This window comes from Meriones unguiculatus, chromosome 6, assembly GCF_030254825.1.
Source record: "Meriones unguiculatus strain TT.TT164.6M chromosome 6, Bangor_MerUng_6.1, whole genome shotgun sequence".
NCBI lineage: Eukaryota > Metazoa > Chordata > Mammalia > Rodentia > Muridae > Meriones > Meriones unguiculatus.
The window spans coordinates 72952747-72966604 of record NC_083354.1 but is presented as its reverse complement, the minus strand read 5'-3'; the positions used below and the strand labels follow the sequence as shown (position 1 = coordinate 72966604).

The following is a 13858-nucleotide window of genomic DNA, read 5'->3' as shown; positions in this document are numbered from 1 at the left end:
TAGCCGGCGCGGTTCCTTCTCCACCCTAACCCATACTGGTATCCTCCTTCCTCCTCTCTTCCTGTCTTTCTGTGTTCTTCCCATGATTTTCCTCTTCCCAAAGCCTGGGAACCTTAGCCACACCTACCCCATTCTGCCCTGTCCAGGTTTTAGGCCTTTAATCAACCAATCAGGTATAATGTCTTAGGCAGCTTTACACAACAAGGATAGGTTTATCCAGATCTTGAGGGCCAGTAATTAGCATCAAAACACAAGCATCAGACCAACCTCCAACACACCAGGCACCAGATGACCTCAGTTTAATCCTTAGCACCTACATAGAAGAAGAGAAGACTTCACAAGTAGTTCTCTGACCTTATATTTGAGCCACAGAAAACACACACACACACACACACACAACCAGAACACACCCTGGTTCCTGCCTGGTCAGGATAGCCCCTGCGACTTGAGTTAGCTTTTGTCCCCCTATCTTGGATTGCCAATTTGTTCTACTTTCTGCAATTACCTTTTACCCAAGTAATAAGTCTGGATAGTTTTCTTTCTGTATCTTTAAAGAGACTCAATTTCACTGTATATATCCCAAAGGAAAATATTTATAAAGTCAAGACTTTTTAAAAAAGGACTTTTATTTGTTTTTAAAGACATTAATAAAAATCTTGACACACTAGGAAAGTTACAGTCTACAGCTGTGCTCAGACAGTTTCGGCAGACTGGCTTCCGTGCATTACATCTCCCCGTTCGATCATCAATCCACTTATGCTCTAAACACGCTCCACTGGTGATTCAGGCGTGGACCCCAGAATGGGAAAATGCTGATGACGTCACTCAAACAAGAGTCCACAAAGATGACGGTGACACTTCTGTTCTTATGGACCAGGGACACCAACGTACCATCTCCTAGGGAGAGAGCTGAACCTGAATTTGAAAGAAAAGTCTAGTCAGTTATAAAATACAGAAAAAGAAACTGCATGGGCACTTATGTATACAAGTGTGGAAGTCAGAGACAACCAGTAAGAGCTGGTTCTTTTCTTCCACCCTGGGGACTGAATTCAGACCATCAGGCCTTTGCCCTCCAAAACAATCTTGTCAGTCCCAGATCATATTTTTAAAAAGAAGGCAAAGAATAAAATATGCTAATATAAACATAATATTGGTTTAAAAATTAAGAAGTACTATATTTGATCTTTCCTACTAGAATTTAAACATACTACAAATTATCAAATCTTTTTTATTTTTCCTCATTAAAAAGTAGTGACTGAGCCAGGCATGATGGCACAGGCCTTTATTCCCAGCACTTGGGAGACAGAGGCAGGCAGATCTCTGTGAGTTTGAGGCTACCCTGGCCAACAAAGTGAGTTCTAGGACAGCCAGGGCTACACAGAGAAACCCTGTGTCATAAAACCTGGAAGAAAACAAAAGCAAAAAACAAGCAAACAAACTAAAAACAGTGACTGCAACAGCATAATGAGTATTTTTTTTCTTTTAATATCAAGCTTCAACTGACACATTTTGTGGTTAATCTTGGCAGGTTTCTTGAAGTATGAGATCAATGAATAACAATTCCCAGTGATGTTAAAAATAACATAAAAGCTTTAGGTAATACTTGTAGAACTGTCTTTTTTTTTTTTTTTAATTTTCCAAACCATGTTTCTGTCAGAGTAAATGAAAGTGCATGAAAATGATGAATTTTGTAATTTAAGTTACTTCTGATTTAATATATATGTATTTTTTAATTCTTTATTAATTATACTTTATTTACTTTGTATCCCCCCTGTGGTTCCCTCCCTCCTCCCGTCCCAATCCTTCCTTTCTTCACCCTCTGCACGCATGCCCTTTCCCAAGTCCACTGATAGGGGAGGTCTTCCTCTCCTTCTGATCCTAGTCAATTAGGTCTCATGAGGAGTGGCTGCATTGTCTTCTTCTGTGGCCTGGTAAGGCTGCTCCCCACTCAGGGAGAGGTAATTAAAGAGTAGGCCAATCAGTTCATGTCAGAGACAGTCCCTGTTCCTATTACTATGGAACCCACTTGGATACTGAACTGTCAGGGGCTACATGTGTGCAGAAGTCTTAGGTTATCTCCATGCATGATCCTTGGTTGGAGTATCAGTCTCAGGAAAGACTCCTGTGCTCAGATTTTTTGGTGCTCAGATTTTTTGGTGAATATTTTTTTATGAATATTTATTTAAATGTAGTAAAACTGGAAATTAGTTACTTGGATTACAATGTTAAGTGTCTCTAAAGTTAAAAATGAATTAAAATGTTTAGGGCCTCCAGAAAGTTACAAGAATTATATATATATATATACAGCTACCATTCCAGGGCCATGCCTGTTTGTTGCAGGATAATTGCTTACACTGTGAACCCCGAAATTCTGTTATTTACTAGAAAAACCTGTTTCTAGTGGTGTGGTGTGGCTTAGCCTTGCCACACACCTTTAATTCAAGAGCTTTCTGCTTGAACACTGTGAACAGAATTAAATAAGGTCAACCACAGTAAAGAGGTGGAGCAAGCAACCAGTTGATAGGAAGTGATCATAGGATTATTAAGAAAAAACCCTGAGAGTAAGAGGTAGTCAGGTGGATGGATAGAGACGCACAGGAAGTAGAAGGGAAGGACATTTAGTTTAAAGGAGGTTGTTTGAGACCCTCGAGAGATGTCTGCTGAGAAGGAAAATCAGCTGGGTGTTTTCTCTTTCTGATCTAGCAGACTTTCACCACAACATCTGGCTCCCAAGCCTTCATTGGTAAAACCAAACGATGGAGATTTTGTTAAAAACACCTGTTGGGAGGTAGAGGCAGGCAAATCTCTGGGAGTTCAAGGTCTACAAATCGAGTTCCAGGACAACCAGCGCTACACACAGAGAAACACTGTCTCAAAGAACAAAAAACAAAAACAAAGAAGGACAAACAAACCGAAACAAAAAACAAAAATAAAACAAAACCTACCTGTCTTCTTTCTGCCATGATGATCATGGACTAATCCTCTAAAATGGTAAGCAAGCCCCCAATTAAATGGTTTCTTTTATGAGTTGCCTTGGTCATGGTGTGTCTTCCCAGCAATAGAACAGTAACTAAGACAACAGATAATACAGTCTACTGCACACTGCATTACTTGTCAAAAGAGCAGGTGGGTCTGGAGAGATGGCTCAGTGGTTAACAGCACTTACTCTTATTCTTGGAAGACCCAGGCAAGTTATAACCACCCATTTAGAACAAGTTTCATGGGATCCAACGCCCTCTTCTAGCCTCAAGGGCACCAGCCATGCACATGGAACATAAACATTCATGTACACAAAACCTCCACACACACAAAAAGTTTAACCTAAAAAGTACATGTGGATCTGGTGGCAGAATATTTGCTTACTACTTTTGTGTGAGGACCTCGCTTTAATCCCTATCACACCCCTCACCCAACACGCACACACAAGCACCCAAGCCTGACTGGGCAATGATACTGCAATTATCTTCACACTCTACACCAGATGGTAAGCCAAGTACAGTGGTGCAAAGTATAATCCTTGCACTATGGATACTGAGGCAGGCAGCTTGGAGTTCAAGGCCAGCCTAAGACTCTTTGTTTTGTCAACATAACCAAACCATCCAGCAAGTATTTGGAAGATGACACTTTGACCCCATGAGAATTTGATCATGTGGGGATAATTCAATATTTAATCTAATTTTTGGCAGACTTTAGTGGGGCTGGAGAGGACACAGCAGTTAAGAGCACTCGCTGTTCCTCTAGACTATGAGTTCCCTTCCCAGCACCATGACAAGCAGCTGACAACCACATGTAACTCAAGTTCCAGGGGATTCAACACCCACTTCTGTCAGCATGAACCAACCCCACCCCCAACACACAGGGACACACGCACATGTGAAAATCCAAAAAACCCCAAAAAAAAACAAAATCAAAAACTTTTCCTATAGTTTACATAAACATTAATTTGTAAATGTTCAAAACACTCATTTCCCACAAACTTTAAGAGTTATACAAGAAAATAACAGACTTACTGCTTAATTTGTGGGTGAGCTCTTTCCTTCCTTTTTATTTTGTCTGAAACCCTGTAAAGAATGCAAATAAAAAGTTAAAAGAACAGGGAAAACACTAGATAAATGTGTGCATAAACATTTCAGACCAAGTTGGATGCCCAGCCTGGTGATGCAGGTTTGCGAGCCAGCATCAGGAGGCTGAGGAAGTAGGACTAGGAGTTCAAAGTCATCTTCAGCTACACAGTGAGTCCAAAGCCAGCCTGGGCTACAGTAAACCCTGCCTTATGTAGGGAGTGGTAGCCCATGCCTTTAATTCCAGCACCAGGAGATAGAAGCAGACAGAACTCTGTGAGTCCAAGGCTAGCCTGGTCTCTCTTTTAAAAAAACAAAACAGAACAGAATGAAGCAAAAAAATAACCCTTAAGCTCAACTTAGTGATGTATGCCTAATGAGCCAGTGCTTAGTAGACAAAGCAAGAGGACTGTGATTTGAAAGCTAGTCTGGGCTAGTACAAGGCTGCGCTATACAGAAAGATACTATGCAAAGACAAACAAACAACAACAAAAACCCAGGAGACTGGGAACAGTTTGGTGCTAGAAAAATAGCATATTCATAGCAACATATTTTTTAAATTTAAAAAATTTTTATTTTATATGTATGGGTATTTTGCTTGCATACACAGAGTACCTGTACAGGCTAGAAGAAGACATGAGATCTAGCAAAACTTGAGTTATACACATTGGGAGCAGCCATGTGGGTAACCAGGAATCGAAATTGGGTCTTCTAGAAAAGCAGCCACCTCTTGACTGCAATGACATCTCTCTATCCCAGAAACATTTTTACAGCCCCAAATTGACAAGATAAATAGTCATTAATAGTAAACTGGAGTAGCCAGGTGTGGTAGCACATGCCTTTACTCAGGGAGGCAGAGGCTGGTGGATCACTGTGAGTTTGAGGTCTTCAAAGACCAGGACAGCCAAGGCTAGAAAGAGAAACTGTCTCAAAAACAAAACAAAAACCAAGACAAAACAACAACAACAACAACAACAAATGTTGTTGTTGTAGAATGGAGAACAGAACACTTATGTATTTTTATACAATGGAAGGTAAGAGCTACACCTACACACAAGATTTAAACACTGAACTGCAAAAAATGGCCAGGCTGAGGTACAGCTCAGTGATAGAGCTTGGGAAGCATGCGCAAGGCCAAGGATGTGATCCCAATACCCACAGATAAACCATGTCTTGAAAAAACACAAACAAACAAACAAACAACAAAACCAGACCTTTGAAATTAACTACAATCATATTCAGGAGGGCTGATGAAACCTGTCAATTTTTAAACTTTAAGGTAGTCTTAAAAGCTGCCTTAAAGTTTTAGGCTCCATAGAACAAGCCACATTTGTAGTCATTCAAGAGCTGGCTTTAGGTGCAAAGCTCAGCAGTGTACACCTTCATAGAACATGTCAGGACATTCCCAGGGAATCCTTACCATATAGTAGCCAGTATGATAGCCGCTCATGTACCAAGAGATTAGCATACTGCCCAGAGCATCAGTGTCATCCAGACAATCTGGAGATATGGGAGGGGGTGGAGGAATTATCTGGAAATGGAAAAATCCAGTTAGAAAACAATGAAATCCAGGGATTCACTCTACACAGAAAAGAGTGGATATTAACTGAATCTTTCCCACACCCCAGGGGATGCCTTCTACTTAATTTTTTGAAAATCTAGCACTGGAAGAAAGCAAACCATAATAAAAGACCAACAAATTTAATGAAGATCAGAAAAAGTTACTAAGAGTGACTTTGTTCCATTATGAAGCTATGCATGAGACAAAAACAGAGATTCAGTTTTCCCACAACACACACACACACACACACACACACACCATTTTCAAGGCCACTGAAAAAAAAAATTTGAGGTAGGACATCTGCCTAACTTCCACCCAAATACAGTCTGCCCAAAAAATATTCTTTTAACTACTGTTAATATCTTAAAAAACAACAACAAAAAAACCTACTGTTAAAATCCCACTAGCGCCAGGTGGTGGTGCCACAGACCTTTAATCCCAGCACTAGGGAGGTAGAGGCAGGTGGATCTCTGAATTCACAGCTAGTTCCAGGACAGCCAGAGCTTTTACATAAAAGAAAGCCCATCTCAAAACAAAACCAAAGCAAACCAAACAAACAAAAAACCTCCATTAGGACAAAAAATAAAAACCCAAGAGTAAAACAATGACAAAGAGATGTCCATGAGAAATGACATGCCAAGAAGCTTGCACCCATGCTGCAGGAGACGCAGCACCTATCTCCTCCATGTGCTGAGGACAGTCCTTTCTAACAGAAAGCAGCACCAGTAAACTGGATCCCAACTACTGAGGGAGGAAATATGCAAACCAGAGCTTGGAGGCGAGCCTGGAAGAGCACTGTGTCTGCGTAACAGAGGGCTTTCCAAACAAAAACCCGAGGTCTACAGTTTTACTCATTAGAATCCAAACTTGGGGTGGCTTAAGGTAATACACTGCAATTCCCTATATTCTCAAAAACTCCTGTGTGTAAGCAATCAATCTAAATTCTTTTGTACTTACTGGTGGGCCTGAAGGGAACGGAGGCATCCATGGCAAGAAGGGGGGAGGTGGAGGAGGTGGTGGTGGAGGCCCATTGAATCTTAGACCTGGCTATAAAGAATCGTTCAAAGAAGTTAATATTTTAAAGGAAAATTCCTTTCTTCACTAAAAGAGTATTCAAAACAAAAAATAATAAAATAGGAACTGGGGAGATGGTTCAGAAGCTAAAAGCACCTATATTCACATGCACACAGATATACACAGATACACATAATTAAAAATAAAGCAAATCTTAAATGGTAGCATATAGATTTTTTTTTTAATTTTTTTCTATATAAACATTTAGAAAGTAAATCACAGTAAAGAATTGTAACTGCCTAACAAATTGGAGACAATGTACTTACAAAGATAATTTAATCACAAGATTGTATTCTTCCCCTACTATCACATAATATTTTAGTAGATACCCTGTTACTGGGTCCACAAGACACTTCAGCAGGTAAAAGGTGCTTGTCACCAAGTCCGAAAGCCTGAGCTCAATTCCTGGGTCCACATGGAGGAAGAGAACCAACTCCTACACGCTGTTTTTAACTTCCATACGTAAACAGTACCCACCCCAAATAAAGAAATGTGAAAAAAGAAAACAGAGTTTAAGAGGTCCTGTTACTTATAAGTACATCATAAAAACTACCAAAAAGACAAGAAATACAGTAAAAGATTTGGTCATTTCAGATTCAAGAAACTCTGTACAATATAACCTTCAATTAGAAAATCATTATAGAAAACCTTCTGCTGTTTTTTAAACTTTCTAAAACATTAATTTACATAGTAGTGTGAGCATGCATGAGTGGCACACGTGCCCTGGTGTTCATGAGGAACCCTGAGACGCCTTTGGGAACTGTTTCTTTCCTTCTACCCAGAGGACTCCAGGAAATCAAACTCAGGTTAGCAGGCTTGGGGCAGATGCCTTACCCACTACACCACCTTGTCTCTTCAGAGTTGACAAGCTAGTCACCATGCTCATTTCTCAGGGGAAATTGTAAAGTTTTATGTCATACTTAATTTTTAAAAATTCCTATATGGTGGTTCAGCTGGTAAAGCACTTGCCACACAAGCATTAAGACTTGCCTGCCAGTCCAGCTGCATCAGTAAGCTCCAAGTTCACTGACATAAATAGCATACTCTCTGAGGAAAAATGCTGCTGCTTAGTACAAGGTTAGTTAAGGTTCTAGCCACAACCCAAGCCTATAATACAATTCTTTTTAAAGCTGACTTTTAATACTTACAACCAAAAAAACCATGAAAAGTGGTTACTTTTTGTCTTGTTTTGTTTTTTGTTTTTTCCAGAAAGGGTTTCTCTGTATTATAGCCCTTGCTGTCCTGGACTCACTTTGTAGATTAGGCTGGCCTTAAACTCACAGAGATCCTCTTGCCTCTGCCTCCTAAGTGCTGGGATTACAGTGCGCTCCACACTGCCCTGCCAAAAAGTGTTTGCATTTTAACACTGTAATACTGGAATAAAGCAGGCGTGGTGGGGGCAAAGGATCTCTAGAAGCCAGAAGTCAACCTGCAGGAATAGGCTCTTTCCTTCCACCATGGCAGCCTCATCCTCACACAATACATAATGTAATACAAAATTTTAAAACTGAGAGTACACTAGTTACTAGCCTACTACCCCACGGCAGTGTGAAGAGCCTTTTACTCCCAACACCCTCACTATTGCACTTCCTTTTAAAAGATTCTGGTCTGGAAAAAATAGTTTCATAGGAAAGCTATAAATTAATGGAAGAGTTAGGGTCCTAATATTAATCATTTCCTACACATAATTTTCTGAGCAGAACATTTACCTTTCCTGGTCCCAATCCTGACCCTGGCACTGGGGGTGGTGGAGGGAAAAACGAGTTCCACGGAGCAGCTTTGGACTTGCTGTGTGGTTTGCTTCTGAGAGATCTAGAGGAGTTTTCACTGTCATCTGTTGATGCTTGACTTTCATTCTTTAAAAAGAAAAACAAACATTTTGTTATACAAAGGTAGAGTACTTGCCTAGCATTTGCATGGCCCTGGCCTTCTTTCCTAGCAAAAAGAGAATGAGAGAACAAGAGAGAATGAGAATGTTATTTAACGTCTTGGTAGATCGCAGTGCCAACTGATTATACCACCTTTCTGGTATTCAACGTGCATGTCAGAGACAGACGATTTCATGACCTCACCTCTTGAGCGCTCTGCTCCACATTATTAGCTCCCTCACAGGTTGGGGAGAGTAGATCAGACAGATTCTGCTCCTCTCTGTTTCCATAGCCAGTATAAACCACAACACAGGTTTCTCTCTTAAGATCAACTGATGCAATGGTAGCTGGGTAAATGCAGCCATCTTCTGACCAAATGGCAGAACATTTGTCCCCAACTTTCCACTATAAAAGAAACAAAAGACACAGACATGCACGTTACTTCTTTTGAAAAGAACCATAACCCAGCTCTCCAACTGAAATTCCAATCCTCCCATCTACTCAATCACAGACACTGTTCTTAGTCATCTGTGTCTTCTTTTCCCAGTCTGATGAATGGCTGTAATGTTTTCTATCCAACAGTACACGATGCATCCAGCACTCTAGCTAAATAAGAGCAAATGCTCACCAAATACAAATATCCTTCCCTTCTGGTAATGAGTTAACTAATGAGGCATCAAACTATTCAGTTTCTGCACACACACAACAAATAAATAAGTGAGAAAAAAAATCACTCGGTCTACAGGGTTTTGTTCTGCTTCAGTGAGCTTAATGTGCGGGTGCACAGGGCTGGGCCTGTACCAGGCAGCTGCTCTACCAGTGCACTGTTCTCCCACCTCAGGTCCCTTGCTTTTGAATTAGCAGACCTAGTTATCCAGTTACCTAGTTACCTGGTTTCCCATAATACTTTTTCAATGTTGAAAGGGGGAGGGGCGACACTTCCAGATCAGCCACACAGCACATACTCAGAATGCAAGGAGCTCTGGGTGTAATACCCAGCACGTGCGTATGTATGTACACTACCCACATGTGTGAACAGACACTGCTAATTCAGTTCACAGCTCTCAGGTACTCTAAACAGCATCATCAACCCTTCCCCTCAGGCTGGGAAAGACCCTATTTAAATAAATAAACAACCTGTTTCAAGGGAGTTGTGGCATTCTTCTTTTGGTTTTTATTCTTCTTAGCAGGTTTTCTCCTAGCTGTGCCTTTTGGCTTATCTGAAGTTTCACACATGTCACCATTCTTTAGAGCATTCTATGAAGACAGTAATAGAAATGTGTTATGTAGGGACACATTTTAAGAAAAGTCAACACTTTCTAACATAACAGGTCCCATCACCTCAGTTTCTTTATTTTTTTCTAAAATGCATGACATAAAGAAATAGGAAAAGAATGATTAAATATGTCATGGCTAGTGGAAGTTTTGATTTCTTTAAAAACTCTGTTGTGTAAAAATGTTTTTGTTTTAATCCCAAGTATGGGATATGGAGCTGCTTTTAATTTATCAAGCATAATAATTGCCTCATGTGGCTCAGAGAGAGGCATGGTCTTTCCCAGCTGCAGTTTGTGGAATTCTGAGGACTTGGAGAGGGTATAAATACCAGAGCCCAAGAGAGCAAGTATGATTCAAGAAGGAAGAAGGTTGCTGCTGTGTCTGCTATTCGCTGGTTTGCTGGACATCCTGATGACTGAGATTAGTATTGCCCCAAAGAACCCAACAACTAATCAGTAGGAACTAAATCTAAAGATATCTACCTCCCCTTTCTCCTTTAGTCTTTCTCTCCTACCTAGCGTTGGAGTGTTAGAATTTATTAGAAGGGATAAAAAGTGGAGAAGGGAGGTAGAGGCATAAGAAACCCCAGGAAAGTAGATTAAAAACAAAACAAAAAAAAAAAAAAAAAAAAAGTGCTACACATACCTTAAAGGAAGCCACAGCTTTATCATAAGCTTTTATTAATGCTGTGTCATCCCAAATGTCAGAATCATCACTCTGAAGAGGGAAAAGAATACAAACAATTTATGATGTGTCTAATTAAAAATATACAATAGAAATCACTGAGGATGTAGTCCAAAGCCCCAGTTCAACTCCTAGCATATATCTATAATCCAAACACACAAAATATATGTTATAGAGGGAAACATTTTTAGAAAGTCACCACTTTCTAATATTACAGGTCCCATCACCTAAGAAAGCCTTAAGTTTACTCAGCAGTGGCAGGAAGATTGCCAAGGCAAGACTGGCCTGGGCTATACAGTGGGATCCAGGACAGCTTAGATTACAACATAAGACCTTGTCTCAAAACAAACAAAAAACCCCATGAACTACAAATTATAATGTCTCATATCTGTAATCTATAATCCCAACACAGAGCCAATAGGGTTGCCAAGAGTTCGAGGCCAGTCTAGTCTACATATTGAATTCCAGGCCAATTTAGGCAATCCTGATTCCAAAGAAAAAAAGAGCCACACAAACTTCAAAACCAGGTGTGGTGGTAGACCCCTTTAACCCCAGCAAATGGTAGGCTGATGCAGGTCAATCTCTGTGATTTTGAGGCCAGCTTAGCCTACAGGGAGAGTTCCAGCTCTGCTAGAGCTAGAGACCTGTCTCAAACAGAAGCAACAGAACAACAAACTTCAATAAATAAGATTACCCCTGGGATTACACACATGCACTGCCACCCTGGGCCTGAAGAAGATATCTAGATAACAAATAAGCACAGGAAACCCTGTGGCTTAAGGAGAGAACCACCAGGGCTATGCTGAGGCCAAAGGGCAAAGCTTTACTCAGGACAGGAGCTGCTGGGCTGTCCCCAAGAGAAAGGAATGCAGCATTATCAAATGTTGAATTCCCTTCTCCCACCTTACACTCCAAGCAGAAATCACTTACCATGCCATACTAAGACTCAGTTCCTAATGCTTTAAACTTTTTTTTTTTTTCGGATGGAGTGTGCTGTTGCTCAGGCTAGCCTCAACCTCACAATACTGCCTCTGTAGCTGGGATTGGTCACAGGCGCAGTCCAACAACTTGGCGGTGATTTCCCCTTAAAAGCGTTTGCTTTACTTTTACAGAGTCCCACTGTAGTTTAGGCCGGTCTCGAGATCACACTGAGGGTATCCTTGAACTCCTGACCCTCCTGCCTCCATCTCCCAAGTGCACCACCAAGCCTGGCTCTGATCTTCCCTCTTACGCACTTGATATCCTAGAAGTCTTTCTCGTCTTCCCCACCTACGAGTGCACTGCACTCAGCGGCAACTTTTTAGCTACTCAGGGCAACATTAGTTATCCTTCTCCCTTAAACTTTATCAACTGTTATCTGCGAAACTTGGTCCTTCTGGTTACAAAACTTTATCCGGAATCCAACATTTTACTCTACATTCGCTGATCTTGACCTAAATTTGGAGCATTTCAATGACTCCTAACAGGTTTCATTGCTTCAGCCGGCCCGTCCCCGCACACTCCCCCACGGTCACACAAGACCAAAGCGTGGCTCACAGCTTTCCAGGAGCCCAAGCTGCACGGGCAGCCGCCTGCGGACGGGGTGCCAGCCTGTGGCTCGAGCGAGTACGCACAGGTTCGGTCACGGGCAGCGCTCCGAGCGCTGGCGCCGGGCCTGCGACCTCACCTGGCCTGTGCCGCGACGGAACAGCACCGCGTCCTCCTGTTCCGAGACTGCGCCGCCGCTGCCCATCGCCATGGCGAGCTACCACGGACGCTGCCGGGCTCGCCCAGTGACGACTTCCGCCGCGCGGGGCTTCTGGGACCGGAAGAGAACGGTGGCCCGGAGGCAGCGCGGGACGTTCCGCTTCTCTAGACAATTGTACGCTCCCAGCGCACTCCTCTCACGGCTCTTCTGTCCTTCTCTTAACCCCGCTTCCCCTTCTTCTAGCGCTTTCTCGTCTCCCTCTCTTTTCCTTCCAACGTACTTTCCTCCCTCCACAGACCCCCTCCCGTCTTTGTTTGTTCTTCAAGTCAGAGTCTCACGCCATAGCTTAGCCTCCCTAGGTAGCTCAGGCTGACCTATCACCACGTTTGCTTTCTTTTTAAAAAACAATTATTTTAGCATAAAGTAGGGTAGTTATTTTAGCATAAAATAATGGTGATTAACTTGTAAAATAGAGGTACTACGCCAAGATGAAGCTATAAAACAAGGGCATCCTGTGTTTGTTGGTTCTCGACGCACATGCCAATTATTAAATGATGGGTTCGTACAGTGCCTTCCATTGCAGCGTTAGGTGTTCATTTCCCAGGTGAGGGAGGTCGACCATTTCCTTGGTCTGGCATGTCTGGTAAGTTCTTGGTCTGGTTTTCCTGATGGGATTTTGATACACCCATGTGCCGCCATAGTTTGGATTCATCCCAATAAACTTACAGATTGACTCCCTTTCTGCTCTCAGGAAAAATGTCACGTATCAGTCTGTACTAGACAGTTCTTGACAAATGGTGCTATTTCTGGTGTACCCAGAGGCCACAGTCATCTTTTCTCAAAATGGAGTCAGTGGGGTTTCCAGACATAGGACATTCTAGGCCAATCAAAGGTTCTGCATGAGATCCTGTCTCAAAATAAAATGCATTTTCTCAGGGCTGAGCACAGCCTAGCAAAAAACTACTGTTATATACAATATGGAGCAACTTAGAACAGGGCATTTCCAATAGGGCACCCCAACAGTACCCAGTGAAATTTCTGAGTTCTTGTGTCCCATAGTAAAAAAAAAAGGGGGGCGGGGCAGGGCCACACCCAAGTGATGGCAATGGAGGTCATTTGTAAAGAAAGAATGTTTCTAGCTATGGTTGTGAGCAAAATATCTGGGACTGATACCCTAGTGTTCTGCCATAATCCTCTGGATTGTGGTTCCAGACATCTTTTTAAGGAGCTGAAAGTGATCGTTCTTCTATAAATTCTTTGTTAATGAGGGAGTGGTCTGCCCAAGAAGGACCATAAACCCTCATTTATCAGTTGGCTAGAGAGGAGGTTTTGGCTTTGTGTAGTAGGAGTTGGGATCCTTATCTCATAAGGCCTTTAGTTTGAAACTGTCATAACCAAAAGGTAGAAATTTTACAAGACTGAAAATACGATGCTTAAAGCCGGGCATGGTGGCACACACCTGTAATGCCTGCACTCAGGGAGACAGAGGCAGTCGGATCTCTGTGAGTTTGCCAGCCTGGTTTACAAAGTGAGTCCAGAACTGCCAAGGCTACACAGAGAAACCCTGTCTGTAAATAAACAAACAAATAAGTTAAAATGTTTAAGCAAGAGTAACATAATACTACCAGTGGCTTCAGAAAGAACCAGA

At 41.9% G+C, this 13858-nt stretch overlaps 1 protein-coding gene across 2 annotated transcripts; it reads right to left on the bottom strand.

Moving 5' to 3' along the window:
• Nucleotides 1-608: 608 nt before the first annotated feature.
• Smn1 (survival of motor neuron 1, telomeric) lies at nt 609-12323 on the bottom strand. 2 transcript variants are annotated; one of them, XM_060385627.1, is made up of 9 exons: nt 12190-12323; nt 10485-10556; nt 9702-9821; nt 8769-8969; nt 8406-8552; nt 6580-6669; nt 5482-5592; nt 4011-4061; nt 609-915 (listed from the first exon to the last, which is right to left on the bottom strand). In XM_060385627.1, the coding sequence occupies exons 1-8, from the start codon at nt 12259-12261 to the stop codon at nt 4014-4016; spliced, it is 861 nt and encodes a 286-aa protein (XP_060241610.1). In that variant the 5' UTR covers nt 12262-12323; the 3' UTR covers nt 609-915; nt 4011-4013. The 2 variants fall into 2 exon arrangements, with proteins under 2 accessions (XP_060241610.1, XP_060241611.1); XM_060385628.1 differs by lacking the exons at nt 9702-9821; nt 10485-10556 and having other exon boundaries at nt 12190-12300.
• Between the last annotated feature and the right edge of the window lie 1535 nt (nt 12324-13858).

What these genes read in the sequence shown, in the direction of transcription:
- Smn1 (XM_060385627.1), bottom strand. Translation starts at nt 12,261, where the DNA reads ATGGCGATGGGCAGCGGCGGCGCAGTCTCGGAACAGGAGGACGCGGTG. An exon ending in CCACAACTCCCTTGAAACAG is followed by an intron (nt 8,970 to 9,701) that starts GTTGTTTATTTA and finishes TTTCTTTTATAG; the next exon opens with TGGAAAGTTGGGGACAAATG. An exon ending in ATCATACTGGCTACTATATG is followed by an intron (nt 4,062 to 5,481) that starts GTAAGGATTCCC and finishes CATTCTTTACAG; the next exon opens with GGTTTCAGACAAAATAAAAA.